The sequence below is a fragment of the Gossypium arboreum genome, chromosome 12 (assembly GCF_025698485.1).
Source record: "Gossypium arboreum isolate Shixiya-1 chromosome 12, ASM2569848v2, whole genome shotgun sequence".
NCBI classification, from domain to species: Eukaryota; Viridiplantae; Streptophyta; class Magnoliopsida; order Malvales; family Malvaceae; genus Gossypium; species Gossypium arboreum.
This window is the reverse complement of record NC_069081.1, coordinates 78,162,323-78,181,140: the sequence shown is the minus strand read 5'-3', so window position 1 is coordinate 78,181,140 and position 18,818 is coordinate 78,162,323. Positions and strand designations below refer to the sequence as shown.

The 18,818-nt window shown below is 32.4% G+C and overlaps 1 protein-coding gene and 1 long non-coding RNA gene across 4 annotated transcripts; both read right to left on the bottom strand.

The window, feature by feature from the left end:
- Window positions 1-7,005: 7,005 nt before the first annotated feature.
- Window positions 7,006-10,883, bottom strand: LOC108478625 (uncharacterized). Of its 3 annotated transcripts, none has more exons than XR_001870322.2 (4): window positions 10,418-10,883; window positions 10,210-10,324; window positions 9,954-10,078; window positions 7,006-7,214 (listed from the first exon to the last, which is right to left on the bottom strand). It is a non-coding gene; the product is annotated as an uncharacterized LOC108478625 (long non-coding RNA). The 3 variants fall into 3 exon arrangements; XR_001870323.2 differs by having other exon boundaries at window positions 10,215-10,324; window positions 10,418-10,882; XR_008276228.1 differs by lacking the exon at window positions 10,210-10,324 and having other exon boundaries at window positions 10,418-10,872.
- A 1,461-nt stretch (window positions 10,884-12,344) lies between these two features.
- On the bottom strand, window positions 12,345-12,969 carry LOC108478908 (S-protein homolog 24-like). Its single transcript, XM_017781362.2, has one exon. The coding sequence runs from the start codon at window positions 12,846-12,848 to the stop codon at window positions 12,420-12,422; it is 429 nt and encodes a 142-aa protein (XP_017636851.1). The 5' UTR covers window positions 12,849-12,969; the 3' UTR covers window positions 12,345-12,419.
- Window positions 12,970-18,818: the final 5,849 nt, after the last annotated feature.

The window sequence follows — 18,818 nt, the reverse complement described above, 5'->3', positions numbered from 1 at the left end:
GTAGTTAGTGGGATAGTGTTTGAACTGCAAATATATCTCAATGCAGCTGTTATGGTCAAGTATCTTACAACGATCTTCTCTGGGTATTCTATATGTACTTTTATCCTCAGAGACATATACAATTTTTTATCTTCAGATGTGATTTTTATCATATGAGAATGCTGGCTAACCATAACGTTAGACGGAGGTATTGTTAGTTGGGTTGGTTAATGATTGATATTGCTCTATTTTTCTTTGGCATTCTATTCAATTATGTTCGATAGAAGACTCGACAATAAGATCGTATGATGTTATTTTTCTACTTCTATTGGTTGTTGCTTTACTTTATATATAAGCAAATTATGTTGTCTCTATCACAACTGATTATAGTGTGTATGAGTGATATTATTCTTCTGGACTGCCTCTGGGGTATCATCAATCTCTTTATCATTCAATATAGGTTGTATTCTCGAAAATTCAGTAAAGCTTTACATCTTGGACTCCATTATCTCGGTTTTCTTATATTCTTATGGTTTATTCTATCAAATATGATTCATCTGTAAAGGATATCCATTGGCCGGAGGTGATTACATCTATTACGGTTATAATTCCTAGTTCGATCATGGGAGCATGGTGATATAGATATCAGATTATAGAGGTTGTATTACTGCACTGGTTATTATTGAAACTACATTTGGTGTTTCTCTTTTGTCTCGGATTGCACTAGTGATATTTTAGATATTGTTCTATCTATACGGTATAATACCGATTTCATTATATTTAATTCATTCGATGGTTACGACTTCGGTATGGTTCAAAGTTTTAATGTTATTAATTGAAATAGTTTCATTATATATCTCATTTCTAACTTTCTTAAAAGGGTTAGGTGATTTCAAAAGTATTGATGAGGAAGATTGAGCTCAATCTCGCATGATAGCTCTCATTTATCAGATAATCTTGGATTATGTCAACAATCCAATAACGGGATGTTATGTTTTGTTTGAATTAATGCAGTTTGTGGTGATCTTTGGTTGGTATTCTAACGGAATTATGACAAACTATATATTTGGGTTATCTTGACAACAAGAAGAGAGAATTATTCTAAGATGTTATTATTTGATTGATAGATCAACTCATTTGTTTTAATCACAGCAGGTTACTCATTGAAAACTTAATTGAGTTATATGCATTTGAGTTTATCCTCAGGTTCGGGAGTAAATTTTGTGCATTCACGGGTAAATTAGCGGACAGTCAAAATGAAGGATTCATAATTTATAAATTATATTAATCAAAAATAAAATAAGTAAATAGAGTTGAACATCATAGGCAAAAATATAAATTCTTAGCCTTAGACTCGGTTAATTCCAGTTTTGAATCAATCCTTGAAAATGAGTTTTCTCTTCCAAACCATAAGCTGGTTATAGCGGCTAAGAACGTCCCAACCACTAATTCTTCCTTTCATAGTTGATTTCGGTATGACCTATAAACCAACCCTTACCAATTGTCTAACCATGATACACGCGTTTGCAATTCAAGACCCCAGTAGCCTTGTGTTCTGAAGAACTTAACTCGAATCAACGACCTCAACCGCACGGGTCATTTAAATCTAATCACAATCTCCGTTGACAAAAATCCCACTAGTATGACCCCACCAAGATATGCCAATTTGTTTGTGGGAATTTGAATACAGCACGACTGTAACACCACAGAAATCCCGAAATCCAAAAATCTCGAAATCTTGAATTTTTCTTTTTGTGCTTAATAATTCCAGTTAAGTGCTAATTACGTAAAGGTAGGTCTTGGTCAAGGTTTGAGTTTGAATTAAGGGGTAGAAGAAATTATAAGTTAATTATTAAAAGAATCAGGGTTGGCAAGTAGCTGGGCTTTTAAATAAAGATAGGGGAAAATAGCAACAAAGAGCCTAGTAGAGGAGTGGCTAGGTGACGCCACTTAGAGTGTAGGGAGGTGGCGTTAATAGCTAGCAGGGAGGTCCAAGTTTCGAATCCTAGCTTAATGTTTTTAGAAGTTTAATTTTGACCTTCTAGAAGGATGGAAGTGGCTTGAAAGTGGACTCCAAGGGAAGTGTTCAAAAGAGAAAATTAAGGAAAGGATCAAGGGGTTATCAGGGAAAAAAATGAAAAGATGAGAAGGGAGAAGTAGTGGAGCCAAATGGGGAACTGGGCATGGGAAAATTCAGCTATAAGGCTTATAAATAGGTGCCAAATGCTAGGGTATGAAGCTAATGACCGAATTTCCTTCACCCTGTCACTAGAAACTCTTTTCTCTAAAAGCCAAAAACACTCTGCCTTTCTTTTCTTTTTCTTCTTCCTTGTGCCGAATCCTATTCTTCTTCTACCTCGTTGTTGAATTTTCTTTCTTTTTCCTTGGAGCCGAATAACCCTCTTTTTCAATACAAAATCGTAAAGGGCTGAACCTCTTTGGCCGAATACCCTTGGTGTAATCACTATTCCTTCTACTTCTGTCAAATCTAGTGTAAGTGTTGTTCTCCCAATTGGTTTCTTTACTAAGTATCAAATATTGTCCCTCACTCTTTCTAATCAACTATGGTAGGGAATTAGTATCGGATCTCGGATCTTAGCTCATTGCTGAATTGCTCCTTAGGTGTTGCGGTTTTGGTAAGTATTCCTCATCCATTGGCTAAGGTTGGCCGAATACCCATAGTAAGGTAAGGGGGCTTGTGTTGGATACAAGTCACCTATTATTCTGGTTTTAATAGTTACGATTGGTGCAGATCTAGGAGTTGATCGTGGTTAGTAAAGGGGCTGTTATACTTATCGCGCAAGGTAAGGTTAAGGTGAGATTCCGGCTTTTGGTAAAGTATTCGATAAGTATGTGAGATTAATCTTTAAGTGATATCGATTGTATGTTTGGGTTAAGGAAATCACAGCACGCTTGCCTACCAGGTGTGTACATACACTGCACATACACTATGAATCGGCAAAAGCCAAAATGCCGAAATGCTGAAAAGTCGAAATGCCGAAAAGCCGAAAGTTTGGCTACGGTAGTCTTGCGAGTGCACGAACACTTGTAAAGGGGAGACCAATAGGTTTCTTGAGACCCACGGGCGATTCCATGGACTTGGGTTGTGATTTGGCCATACAGGCCAGAATGGGCTAAATGGGCCCAATGGGCTATTGGGCCCATAATAGGTAAAAACTGAATATTGATGCTATGTGATAAGAATTTGTATGTGAGCATGAAAATGAATGTGACTGGGCCTAACGGGCCATATAAATGTGATTTGGGCCTAATGGGCCATATACAGGTGATTTGGGCCTAATAGGCCGTATGAATATGAATGGGCTTAATGGGCCAAATACAGGTATGTGAATTTGTTTGGGGCTATGTAAGGGGTTTTGGGCCTAGTATATGATAACTACATAAGACTTAATTATATATTGCGACCGTGAACAAGTCATAGGGTTAAGGGGTGGCAACAGGTATATGCATGTCTAGGATTGGATCTAGGGAGAGCTTGGTACTTAAGCGGTCTTAATGACCCACCTCCTCTTCTCTGGAATCCTACCTGGTGCATAGTATTCGTTCATCTTAGCTCGCGGGACTTGTTCATGGCCCAAGGTAAGTGAAAACTGTAATTAAGGGAAAATTACTGAAATGCCCCTAAGGGCAAAAATGACCAAAATACCCGTAGATGTTGAATGTAAGTTTTATGGATGTGACATGCATACATATGATGTTCTGCTTAAGTTGGATATGGGGTGGGAACTATGGAACGGAGGAAGTATATGAGGATCGCATGGTTGCCTGACAATCGTGGATCCACCGACGGCTTTTAAAGCCTAATATGTAAGTGAAGGTAGTTTCGCAATCGGGCTACCATTGGTGTGTGGGCTGGGTGGGTCGATATTTATATCCCCACATGGTGTGACGGGAGATGGAGCTGGTGTGTAGCGGATGGATAATTTGGATGGGATTGCATTGCATGTTTGATGATTTCTCTTTGAATGCCTATTTTTCATCTAGGGTTGTACACACTGAGTTTGCGAAAACTCACCCCCTCTTTTATTTTATTTTCAGGTGATGCTCAGTAGAAGGTTCGATGTTTGGAGGGACTCTAGGTGGCCAGCTAGCAAGATAATTCGTACTTGGTTTTTTTTCTAGGCATTTAAGTTTTTATTTCTTTTTAAGTGTGTTTAGATCAGATTGTAATAATGTTTTCATTATGTTATTATTACTTGAATTATTATTATTATTTTCATTGTAATTATAAGAAGTTGAACATGGTTTCTTAAACTATAGTATGTCTTTTCTACATTTCCGCAACTAAATTTTTAAGTGACATGTTTTCATCAAGTCTTATGTTTCAAACAAGTGATAGAAATGAGTTTATTTTTAAGATGTTCTTTTGTTTTAAGAAGGGTTTTCAATGAAAGCACGGTTTTCGCTAAAACACTTCAATGTGACACGTCGAATCCGACCATAGCATCTGGGCCGGGTTTGGGGTGTTACGACGACCAACTCGACTTCCCAACTGTACACCGAAATGACTCTAACCTAACACGCGCTTTGTGTTGAAATTGAGTTAACTTTAAGGAATGAATTTTTACAATCCAAATATTCTGGAAAGATGGTGAATACCATTATGAAAGATTTTTAGTGCAAATCCATTTCTCATGATTCTTGACCGGAAAGAATATCGGCCTAAAGCTAAGTTAGAATTTTAGTGAGCATGAAATTAATTATGCTTAGTTGGTGTATGGAAATGGTTTTTAAGGAAAGGGTGGAAGTTGGAAAGGGAAGGGACTTGGAAAGCAATTAAACAATTTTGCAAAGGAACAAGGAAATGAAAATGGAATGGCAGTATGCTTACTAACACATGAAATTAGAAGGAAAATAATAATTTCGTTCAATTCCAAGTGAATTCAAGTGTCAAGTGTGTCCTTTCAAGTCCATCATACCCCTTATTTATACATAAACCATATATTAAAATTAGCTAACCCACCTAACCATTAATTAGATGAAATCAAAATTAGATTTTTCTTTTCTAAATATCGCTTTTACAAAGTCAAAAATCTGATCAGCTCTTAAATGTCTCAAAATTTCCAATCTGACCCCTCTTTTATTGTTTGCAATCTAATTAGTCCTTCCAAACTTCGTTCCTGACAAACTTGAAACACAAAATTACCAATTAACAAAAATTAATTCAAGAATTAATTGATTTGAACACGTAAAATATGCAAAATAAACATGTTATCAAATCCCCCTACTTAGCCTATGCTTGTCCTCAAGCTTTTGTATGTCCCTACATTAGAAATTATCCAATAATTTATCAGAAATCAAGCCTCTCTTTTGCAACCATGATCAATGTAAATAATTTAGGCAAATGAATAAGTGTTCAAATATGTAGTTTAATCAACAATTTTCATAAAATTCAAACATGTAAATTCAATCACTTCACCAAATTGCAATTGAACCAAAATTTGAAAGGTATTTATTCTCAAACAATTATACAGAAAATTTGGGACAGCCAAACCTTTTTACGCGAAGTGAGATGACAACCTAAACACCTTACCTCGATTACTCAATTTGAAATGTCTCCACACGAACCATTTTTCCCTACTTATGGCGGCTCGGTTAGCGGAGTGTTTGCAAGTTTGTAGTTCGTCACTCAAACCTTTTTACGCGAGATAAGATGACAACCTAAGCACCTAATCCCGGTTACTAAATTCAGTCACATTTTCGAAATTTTCACTCATAACTTGAGCCATCAGCGGAGTATTTTTTATTAATTTATTTTTTTTGAAAGGAAAAAAAATAACTAAGAAAGATATTCTTACCAAGCAAAAGAAACAATCAATTTTCATGAAACAATCTAATTACAATATTTCAAATTTATAACATATGTCAATTAAACTAGATAATGAACACTTTAATTCAAGAACCACCCAACTATCTAAATTGACTACGCTTTGGAATTAGAGGCTCAATGATAAACAAATTAATGAACAATCCCAACATAAGATTTAACACATGCGAAATAGAAACAATCATGCACACTTACTAATTCAACACCCCCTCTCCTTAACCTATGTTTGTCTTCAAGCATATTGTATGAGAATTAAAGTATTATAGAGAGAAAGGTCAAGTATTGTAACACCCCTAATCCGTATCCATCGTCGAACTAGGGTTAAAGGCATTACCGAACAAATCGGAATATTTTACGAACAATTCATATACATTATCCACAATCATAGTTAAATATAATCATAGGGTCTCTTATATAGGTCATCGAAACCTTAAACATGCATTAGAAAGGGATCGGGACTAAACCGAGCTCATACAAATTTTTCAAAACTTAAACAATTTTTCAAAGTTGTACAGGTCACACGCCCGTGTGAACAGGCCGTGTGCCTCACACGACTTTAGACACGTCGTGTGTCTAGGCCGTGTCAAAACATGGCATACATACTGACTTGTCCATATGGCCACAAGACACGCCCGTGTGCCAGGCCGTGTGAAAATTAGGGAGGCTACTGACTTGGATCACACGGCTAGTCACACGCCCGTGTGTTTAGCCCATGGTTGAAACTGACTTGGCCACTTGGCCTAGCACACGCCCGTGTATGTGCGACAGTGGGGTCTACCCAGGCTCATTTTAAAATGGCCCTCAAGCAACACGGCAGAGACACACGCCCATGTCCTTACTCGTGTGGGAAAAAATAGGCCATTTGCAAGGCCAAATTACCACCTATTAAGGGTCCTCCCTACAATCATCAAATAGGCAACAATTGCTTATCAAATGTTCAACCATTCCTCAACCAATACATACATCAATCATGGCATAACATTATCAACTAATTTCATGCTTAATAGCCAAGCCAAAATGTACCAAAACATAAGACAAAATCATATCTAAACATTTGTTTCATAACCTCATTTCAAATCATTCATTCTCATACCAAAATCTTACCAATTCATCAAATAAACACACACCAAAACTCACCAAATTGACCAATTCACTTGGCCATTCAAGAACACAACACATAGGCATAATTTGCATTACATATCATATATCAAAATCAAACCATAAATTCAAACACAAACTAGCCATATCACATTACAAAACATATCCAAATACTTTTAGCCTATACATGTCATACTTTTATATTCACAATGTCAAAAGGTACCAAAATAAGGTTCGATAGTGTGGTAACGATCCTTGATGATCCTCGAGCCCCCGATAGCTATGATATCTATAAAATAGTTGAAAAACACACAAAGTAAGCTTTCAAAAGCTTAGTAAGCCATATACAAATAAACTTAACATTCAAAACATGAAAGCATCATCAAATTAAATATACTCCATGGCTAAATACTATCTCAAACCACATAGTTCATATACATTTAACATATTCCTAATTCATTTCCACATATAGCATATTTTCTCATACTTATAACATATATCATCACTTGTACATATACTTACCTTTTATTCTCAAACATAGTATACATTTCGAACGTACCTGAATCGGATACACATCACATATAATTATTCGTTTCTCAGAATGCCCGTTGAACCGTTCAGAATCATAAGGATACGTGGATAGCTCGAAAAGCTCGTACAATGCCAACGCCCCAGACGTGGTCTTATATGTAATCAAATATCGATGCCACTGTCCTAGACAGGGTCTTACACGAAATCAAATACGATGCCAACATCCCAGATACGGTCTTACATGTAAATCATAAGTCGATGCCAACGTCCCAAACATGGTCTTACGCGATAACACATATCAGAATCCTATGTCATGACTATGTATCCTAATTATTCCTATGGTTCGTACGGGGCCTTTCGGACGTTGAAATTTTGTCTATACCTTCTCGGATATCTCATGCTCAACTCATATAACCATTCATCAATGTTCAATATCACATTAACAATAATAATTCAATTCAAAACATGTTTATTGTATATCGACTTACCTCGTATGGAAATGAACAGAAACAAGCGACTATTCAATGACTTTCATTTTCCCTCGATCTAATTTCGTTTTCTTTTGTTCTTGATCTAAACACATTAAAATTTAACTCTTTTATTCACCAAATCATTCAAATCAATCCACAAACACACATTTAGGGCATTTTACAAATTACCCCTCACATTTTCACATTTTAACACTTTATTCCTTAATTTACAAAATCACAAAATACACATAATCTCCATATACCCATGTTAGGCTAAATTCTCATAGTGTTTATAGAAGTCCATATACTTCATTATTTCATATTTTAGTCCCTCAAAATCTCCTTTCTACAATTTAGTCCAAATTACTCAAATTCATCAAAAATTTAAAGACAAAATATATCAACCCAACACATATCTTTTATTTTCCAACAACTAACATCACAAAGCTCACAATTTCATCAATGGCATATTTCAAAATCATAAAAAAATCAGAAATTGAGACTTGGGCTTGATAGAACACTAAGCAACGATCACAAAAACGTAGAAATTATTAAAAACGAATCAAAACACATACCTTAATCAACAATCAAAGTGTCAAAACCCTAAGATTTATTTTTTTCTTCTTTTTCTTTGATGAATTTGAGAATGGATGATAAATAATGAACTAATTCATGTTTTGTTTAATTTAATTAACATAATATACTAAATACCAATTTTTCCCTTTTATTAAACCATTTAATAAACCATTCTATTAAGGCCATAATTGTCTACTCATGCTTTCAATGGTTTAATTGCATCATAAAGACCTCTCCTTTAATAAGACAAATCAATTAAGCACTTTAACAAACAGCAGGCAACTTTTACATTTTACGCGATTAGATCCTTTTATCAAATTAAGCACACAAATGATCAAATTTTTATACGAAACTTTCACACATGTAAATTCACATATTATAAGCACAGAAAATAATATTAAAATATTTTTTTGACTTGGACTTGTGGTCTCGAAATCACTATTTCGACTAGGGTCTAAACCGAGCTATTACAAGTATACTCCCTATGTATATCTAACGTGGTTGTCAGTGTTGGGGATGACTACTCTACAAGATGTCGAGAATCGTGGAGACTTGGGTCTCCATTGTCTCAAGGTGAGCTTCGATGAGCTTAAACGTGCCTCCACAGATGAATGAGGCTACTCATCTTGCTCCCTAGTAGTGAAGTTATGACGTTGGGAAAAGACCCTATTACTGCAAGCAGTTCGTATACCTGGAGGAACAAAATAATATACAGTAGGGGTGCCGGTGAGCAAACTCATGGTATCCAAACAATTCTCATCTAGATGATCCATAGTATACGTACATGTAAAGAAGGAAAAATCGACCTCAAAGAGAAAAAGTTGGGAGACTAAATTTGTAATATACGAGTCAAGTATGAGTGGTTGATTAGAGCGTAAAACAATATGAAAATTTCGTGCAAACTAATATCCTAAATTAAACTTATATCTAGAATGCATACACCACAAGAAAAATAATTCTGTATTGGTTAAACAGATGATGAATCACTTCGACTTGAATAGCTAAAAGCTAAAATCCGATGAATATACCTTAAAGCTAGTTCATGCACTAACAACTCCTTAGAGGTCTTGGGATTATAAAGATGATCCCTAGATTGAGTTAAAGAAGAATAAGCATCACTGACATCGAAATTACTTGGTATATCCAATAAAGCATTATGGTAAGAATTAGTTTGAACACCGTCAGGGTTAGTGAAACCCATGTCGATGTTAAAATCTGAAATCGACATCCTAAAATAATTACCTAGTAATAGAAAATAGACAACATCTCAAGTTTCAACAGTTTGCAAGGCAATAATATTGAAGCTAAATGTTGCATAGAACTCAAAGGCTAGTTCATAATATATAGCACCTGAAATATTTGCAAATAAATTCCAACCAATAGCATCAAAATAATTCATACAACATCACATATATTAAGCATATCAAAAGTGTAAAGATCAATTTCCTTACAGACTGGGAGTTGTCATTGTCGAATGTTGCTTTATCTTGCATGATGGTTCAGGGTTGCAAAATTTAGAGACTTATTAGTCTTGCTTCTATCGATATAGTGTAGGCACGGCATCCGGATTTCATTCCTAACATAATGTAAATATAAAATCACCAATTAGCATAAATTAATTCAATAATTAATTGATTTGAACACATAAAATATGTAAAATAAACAAGCTATCAGTCATGTATTTATCAGTGGTTGAATTTCACAAACCCAACCATGGCAGAAGTAAGGGCATGTTTTTAGATGGTCATTTTTGTTGATGAACTAGGATTCTGAGAGGTTAGCATTGAAGGAGATGCTTTAACAACAATCAATAAAATCAAATCTGGAGAAAAAGGCAAGTCAAATATAGGAAATCTAATTAGTGAAATTAAAAATATGAAATTGAGATATAGGAAAATGTCATTCCGGTATGTACCTTGGAAGGCCAATGAAGTAGCGTACGTGCTGGCAGCGAAAAGACTTAGATACAACACTCTAATGTATTTGATAGAGAAAGTCCTAAAGGAAATGGAAAGGGTGGTTAACAGAGACAGGGGAGAATGTTGAAGAAGGGCCGTGGGTACAGCAGAGTTTGAGTCCGTAGGCGGAAGCGGATTTTAAACTCTAATGAACTCAGAAATCAATGAAGAAACTGGGAATCTAGAAAGATAACAATGATTGTATGAAAATATCTAGTTGATCGGCGCTAGTACTGATGCAAGAAATGGAATTTGGAAAGTATTAGAGAAGAGAAAAATAATAGTTTTAAGGCTTGATTTTTTCTCTCGGTTAATTGCATTTCTTTAGGAAAACATAGTTAATGAAAATTAAATTGTTTGTTTTTTCTCTGAAAGCACCGTGCATATGAGACATTTGGATGACTAGGGAAGGTTAAGGTGTTGTAACAGACCTTATCTCTCTATTATTCAATGCATCAATTGATTTAAATAAAATTTTTTAATTATGTATGCTTTTTTCTTATTTTTTAATGTCATACACAATTTTGATTTGGATTTTTTTTTGTTATGTTGGTTGCTTTGAGTCTACAAGGTGATATTGTATCTTGCTTGATGCCTTGTTGGTTGTTTTATGCATACTTTTATCCATAATATTTCAAATCCTTTTTAGGAGTAAATATATATTTAAATATACTTGAATTTACATTCTTTTAATTGTTGCAATAATAATGATGACAACTAAACTAAGGTTCAATCCATCATTAAATGTTGAATTCAATTGAATCCATTTTACATTTTTATTAATAATAAAATTTCTTCTTCTAGCATAAGAAAAATTTAATTTAATGTATTTTATATATAAATATTTAATTTTGATTCTTTTCATTTACCACTAACATCCTTATTTTATTATTAAATCATATAAAAATTATGGGTGCGACACTTTATTAAATAAAAAAACTTAAACTATTTCCGGCGATAAAAAATTGCATGTTTTTATCATTGTACTAATGTTGGAAATAGTTTTAATTATTTTAAAAACATTATTTAAATTTATGTGAAAATAATTTAAATCTATTTATGTTTAGTTTAATAAAATATCGTATCAATAATTTTTATATGACATAACAAGAAATAGTGATATATAGAAAATAATTTTAATCGCATCTGAAAATTGAATCCAAATTAAAATTTCATATATAGAGATAAATTTAATTTCATGTATAAAATTGTACATTAAATAAAAATTTATATATAATTTTTAAAAAATTCCTTTTAATTTTAGAATAATTAAATTTTGAAAATTGTAATCATTGAGTTATAGTTGTCTTTGTAAATATATAGTGGAAAATTTTTCTTGTAAAACCCAAATTTTATAAGTTAGTTGATAAAAGAAAGAGCATTCATCCGAGTACCACAATAAGCAATTGTGATGTGTGGGTCTTTAATTTTATTATGTACGTATGTCATATATAGGTTTTGTTTGAATTTTTCTATTATTCGTTTATTGTGTTTTGTACTAATTTAATTTAATATTGTAATTATTCTAGTATATATTTATATTGTACCTGTGAATATGCTCTACTTACAAAAAACTTTTAAAAATCAAAAACATATTTAGAATGTAATTCCGTTATATTTATTAAATTTAATTTGATTGAATTTTGATTTAAAATTAAAAATTATAATTATTTTAATTGGATAAAATATATTATTATAATATAAAAATAAAAATAAAAATTAATGATCCAAAATCTGATTTGATTGGGTTTAAGTTGTAATTAAGGTTTTTTTATTCATCTGGGTATTTCAATTTTAAAATACATCACTTTAAACTTTTTTAATGTGAATCTGATTTGATTGGGTTAAAGTTCTAGAAACAAAATCCAACATAAAAGGAAAAAATAAACTGAAACTTTGCTTTTTTTTATTTTTATTTTTTATTTATTTAACTTGAAAGCCAAAGAGAGGCCATTTTCATTACCAAGAAAATTGTTTCTGATAATCATCGACCTCCTTAATATAAAGATACAAGCCATCACGATCAACACGCCAATAACATTTTTGGTTTCCACATCTCAACGCATCTCTTCGTTCCGCAAACACTTGGAATCGTTTTTGCTTGTTTCCGTAGCCCATGTCGCATTCATATTCAGCGGTGGTGCCGATGTTGATGCCGAATTCCCAATGAAAATCGTCTCCCGGATGTATCACAAGACTGCCCAAATTCTTGACCTGCGGCGAAAAACAGTGAACGGCGAGATTTGTATTGCCACCCAAGTTGTTGATAAGAAAAACCTCGAAACCGTTCACTGTGGGATGGCTACAAACAATAACAAGTAGAACAAGGGGGAACATTATCATTTGCTCATCAAATTTCCAGGGAGTCATTGTTATTGTCGATTTCATAATGCTCTTTGAATTTGAGATATTCTGTTTATGTATATAATTGCCTCCTATGGTAACTTTCACGTGAATATGTAACGCATTTGACGACAGTTGAAAAAATAAAGAAATTGTGAAGTCTCAAGTGGACCGGTTCAAATCGTCTTATAAATAGCCTACTTTTTATATTTTATATATCTAAATTTAATATATAGAAGTCGACAACAAAAAGAAATATCAAATATTAAATAGATACGTTCTAAATGAGGATTTTCAAATTTGGTCTTGCTTATATTAAATTTTTATCTAATAAAAAATTATCTTATTCTTTAATAGGAAAATAAGCTACCAAATCAACTCAGAACCAGAGTGAGTGACATACTTCAAAAGAAAAACGAAAAAAAGTAGTTACAGTCCAAGGAGTGGACAAGTGTGGCAACAAATCCAATTCTCATTTGTTAAGTTCAGATTTGGTCTTTACTATTTCCCTGGCCAAATTAAAAGGTTCCCATAAAGCTTAGCATTAAGTCGAATGTTCGAATCTATAATATTTCATATAATTTTTATCTTAAAACAATTATAATTTGATCAAATTTTGCACACATAAAAACATGATCTAAAACAATAACATTCTCAATCAACTCTTGTAGCATGTTTTTTTATCCGCCTTTGTAGCATAGTTTTGGATTTCCGTCTTTTGTTGTTTCGTTTCGTTGTTGTCTCTCCTTCTTTGGCATTGGCATATGGAAAGTGGCATAACCAATCTATGTTTAGACAATGGCGGTAAGGGGGAAGCCAAGTTGATTCAGGCCAACGCTAAGGGTTCTGTTGAAAAAATTGTATTTTATAAAAACGAGACATATTATCAATAGGTAAAAGTGGAGAGTAGAATCATAAAATTATGGTTTCATATTCTACTCTATGAGACATTTACAACGGTATATCTTATACTCAAAATGGTTGAGTGATGAATGAGAAATTGATACTCAAAATAAGCTACTTGGAAATATTTGTTGAGGAAAAGAAAAGCTTAGATCCCACATTGGTTAAATACCAAGTGTGACATGTGTTTATATATGGAAACTCTCTTAAAAATTAATTGAATGATTAAGCTTGGAATCTTGTCTTGAGCATAAGGGAGTAGATCCAAAATTGTTGAGGCCCCCATGATATGGTTGATGTGAAATGTTCAAATTGATGAAATAATTTTTTAGACAAAATCTGTTTTGAAAGGACACTTATATTATTTTAATTGATTCCAATCAAATTGATTTATTGGTTTCTTATTGGCAAATTTTGTAGAAATTTTCAAAACTCCTTCATTCTCAATACCTATAAAAGGCTATGAATTCAGAAGAATTTTTCCACACTCATATCCTCTCATATCAAATTTATTTTACTCTTAAAATTATTTTTCTCTCCATAATTCTTCAACGTTCCGGTGATAGAAAAAGGCAACGTTTGTTCGTTGATTGCTGTAAAGGTGCTACTGTTTTGATCGTTGTGTTGTTGTATCCTGGGAGACATTCGACCAACGTTTCTCCAAGTACTGTAGGAGCGGCTGAATCTATCTTAAGGAAACTGTGTTAAACAGAATTCAACGTTTAATAAATCTCTTCTCTTCTTTTCAATTTCAACTTTTGTTACCGTTTTTTATTGGATTTACGTATTTGACAATTTAAATATAATTTATTCTATTTATATTTATATTTATATATTTTGTTCGCTAATGTGTTTTGTCCAATAATCTTAATAAATATTTTACCATTATTTGCAATTCTCTAATCCAAGATGAACGAAACACCAAAGCAAAAATATTTTTTAAATAAAATTTTAAATTAAATAAAATTTGTTTCGGGATTAATCTCGTCGTTCAATAGATTTTATTCAATTTTGTTTCTAAATTAAAAGTGAATAAAATCTGTTTCGAGATTTATTCCTGTTGTTCAACGGATTTTATTCCAATTTTAATTTTGTTTCCAAAACGAGTATTAAAATTAAATTAAAATTTGTTTTAGGATTTATTCCCGCCGTTCAATGGATTTTTCCTTTTTTTGATTTTATTTTCAAACGAGAAATTAAAGTTAAATAAAATCTATTTTGAGATTTATTCTTACCCGTTCAATTGATTTTATCACATTTGATTTTGTTGCCAAAACGAGAAACTAAAATCAAATAAAATCTGTTTCGAGATTTATTCCCGCAGTTTAACAAGATTTTATTCGATTTTATTTTGATTCCAAATTAGAATTAAATTAAATAAAATCTGTTTTGGGATTTATTCTCGCCGTTTAACAAGTTTTTATTCGATTTTATTTTGTTTCCAAATTAGAATTAAATTAAATAAAATCTGTTTTGGGATTTATTCCCACCGTTTAACAAGATTTTATTCGATTTGATTTTGTTTCCAAATTAGGATTAAATTAAATAAAATTTGTTTCAGGATTTATTCCCACCGTTTAACAAGATTTTATTCGATTTGATTTTGTTTCGAAATTAAAATTAAATTAAATAAAGTCTGCTTCTCGATTTATTCCCACCATTTAACAATATTTTATTCGATTTTATTTTTTTTCAAAACTAGAATTAAATTAAATAAATCTATTTCGAGATTAATTGCCGCCAATTAACAAGATTTTATTCGATTTTATTTTGTTTCTAAATTAGAATTAAATTAAATAAAATTTGTTTGAGATTTATTCTCGTCGTTTAATAAGATTTTATTCGATTTTATTTTGTTTCCAAATTAGAATTAAATTAAATAAAATCCGTTTTGGGATTTATTCCCGCCATTTAGCAAGATTTTATTCGATTTTATTTTGTTTCCAAATTAGAATTAAATTAAATAAAATCCGTTTTGGGATTTATTCCCGCCATTTAGCAAGATTTTATTCGATTTTATTTTGTTTCCAAATTAGAATTAAATTAAATAAAATCATTTTAGATTTATTCATTTGTTTAACAAGATTTTATTCAATTTTATTTTGTTTCCAAATTAGAATTAAATTAAATAAAATCTATTTTGGGATTTATTCCCACCGCTTAACAAGATTTTATTCGATATTGATTTATTTCCAAACAAAGACTTAATAAAAAACTTATGTTTTGGGATTTATTCTTACCGTTTAACATATTTTATGTTGATTTAATTATATAATTTTGTTTTGGGATTTAATCATGTCATTTAACAAAATTGATTTTGATTTTGTTTCAGAATTTTAATTATGTCGTTTAACAAATTAAAGGGAATTTTTTCTATTTATGGTGGTCTTAATTGTAGCTTTAAATTGCGAATTAAAAAAGAAATTTATCAGCGGTGAATTAAAAAGACAATATGAGAATGCATGTCTAAGATTGGTTCTTTGAAAGACTTGGTATTTAAGCATGTCGAGTGAACTACCTCTCTTTTAGGGTTACCTACCTGGTGTATTATTTTATTGTATTATTTATTAGATTGTATAAACTTTTGTTTTGAGTTTTAATAGATTCTTGTTGTCTAACAAAAGTTGAAAAGTTTTTTAATTTTGGTTTTGTTTCTTAATAGAAAAAAGGAAACTCCCACCAATTCAATCAATTCGCAATCTGAAGCTTTGGTTCAAACGTAATCTTCGATCCAAAACTCAGTGTTTCCAGTGGCGACTTCTGTAAGCCACAAAGAGAAATCTACAAAATTCTCGGGATAGAATTTCAAAACCTAGCAATAGAAAATGCTATTTTATTTGACGATGTTGAACTTAACCAAATTTTTGAAAGATAACCCTCCTACTGTTAAAGAGGGCGAGGTAGATGAAGTTACCGCTTTTACTGCTGTTGAAGCTTGGAAATATTCTGATTTCCTATGTCGAAACTACATCCTAAATGGATTGTCAGATGCACTGTATGAAGTGTATAGTGTTAAGAAAACAGGTAAGAAATTATGGACATCATTGGACCATAATTACAAAGCCGAAGATGTTGGAACTAAAAAGTTTTTAATTACTAAATTCTTGAATTTTGTAATGATTAATTCTAAATTAGTTGTGAATCAAGTACAGGAACTTCAAATGATCATTTACGAAATTCTTGCTGAAGGGATGATTATAAGTGAATCCTTCCAAGTGGCAGCCATTATTGAGAAGCTGCCTCTTACTTGGAATGACTTCAAGAATTAATTAAAGCACAAAAGAAAGGAAATGAAAGTAGAAGACCTAATTGTCGAACTTTGGATTGAAAAAGACAATAGAGGTACAGAAAAAAGGCTCAACAAAGCAGCAAATGAAAATGGTGCTAGGGCAAACTCTGTATAAGTCAAGAAAGACTTCAGTAAGGGAAAACAACCTTAGAATGTGTCTAAACTGGGACCAAAAGGTGGTGTTTCTTAAAAGAAAAAATTTCAAGGAAAATTCTTCAATTGCAACAGAATGGGACACAAGTCATCGGACTGTAGGATCCTAAAGAAAGTTAGAGCTAACTAGGCCAATGTTGTGGAAGAAATTTTCAAAGAATTGTCCGATATGGACTTATGTGCCTAATATACGCAAGAACTATGAATAAGAAAGGGGGAATGTTTGTGGGAAGGGGATATGTAGTAAACCAAATGCAATCTCTGTAAAAGCAAAACTATGAATAAGAATGTTGCTTCTTTTTCAGTTTATATGCTTAAGTCATTTAACTTATGGCATAGTAGGCTTGAACATGTTAATTATGATAATTTACATACATTAATTAACTTAGAGCATATTCCTTCGTTTCACAATAATTATAATTATAAATATGAAACATGTCTTGAGGCAAAAATTAACAAGGTAAAAAACCACTTGATCTAATACATAGAAAGGTTTGTGACCTAAAGCTTGTTCAAACAAGAGGAAGGAATAAATATTTTTACTACCTTCATTGCTATGTATATTTGCTTAAGAGCAAAGATGAAGCTATAGATAAATTTATTCTCTATAAGCAAGAAATTGAAAACTAGCTTAATAAAAAGATTAAGTGATTGTGGTGGTTGATATGTTGAATCATTTGAATACTGTACACATGACATTATTCATGAAGTAACACCACCATACTTTCCTCAAATAGAGTAGTCGAGCAGAAAAATCAGACTCTAAAGGAAAAGATTAACGCACTGCTAAAAAGCTCTGGGTTATCACAGGAAATGTGGGGGGGGGGGAGTGATTCTATGAGAGAATTACCTTTAAATAAGGTGCCCTACAAGAAAACAGACAACACACCATATGATTTATGGAAAGGTAGAAAACCATCCTACAACCATTTGAAAGTCTAGGGGTGTCTTACTAGCGTAATGTATAATGGTAAGTCGAGACACATGCGTCTTCGACACAATACTGTTAAACAACTGATCTTAAATAAAGTTATCTCTATTGATTTTATCAAATAAAAAAGATAACATTGTAGATCCGCTAACTAAAGGCTTAAATCGAGATAATGTTGATAAAACATCAAAAGGAATAAGACTAAAGCTCATGAAAATAAAAGGCGTTATGTGAAGGAAAACCTACCTAGTTGATTGGAGATCCCAAGATCTAGGTTCAAAGGGATAACCTAATTGCATAGACCTTGTGAGGTCACTGTAGGGGTACTTATCCCAAGTCCATTCCTGTGATGTAAATAGTGACTAAAAATGGGATAGGGTAAGCAATGCTTTTAATGACCATTTTGTGTTTCGGTGAGCCTAACAACATAAGTTACATATGTGAGAGTGAAGTGGGGCCGCTTCGAGGAGACTATTAGGGCATAGTTCTCTCAAACTCTTGTTGAACCAGGAGATGTTCAATTCTATATGAACATACTCATGAGAACTAAAACCTTGCCATGGAGGTAGTTGTGTAAGGTATATCATCATTTACACAAAAGGCAGAACAATTTAAGGACATCACGTCTACTGGTCAGCTAGTAAAGTAAATTTACTTTCACAAGGGTGGACACCTACATATCCTATGCAACTATTGATCGTAGATTCTATCACCATATTGAGTCAATGTTTTTTTTATA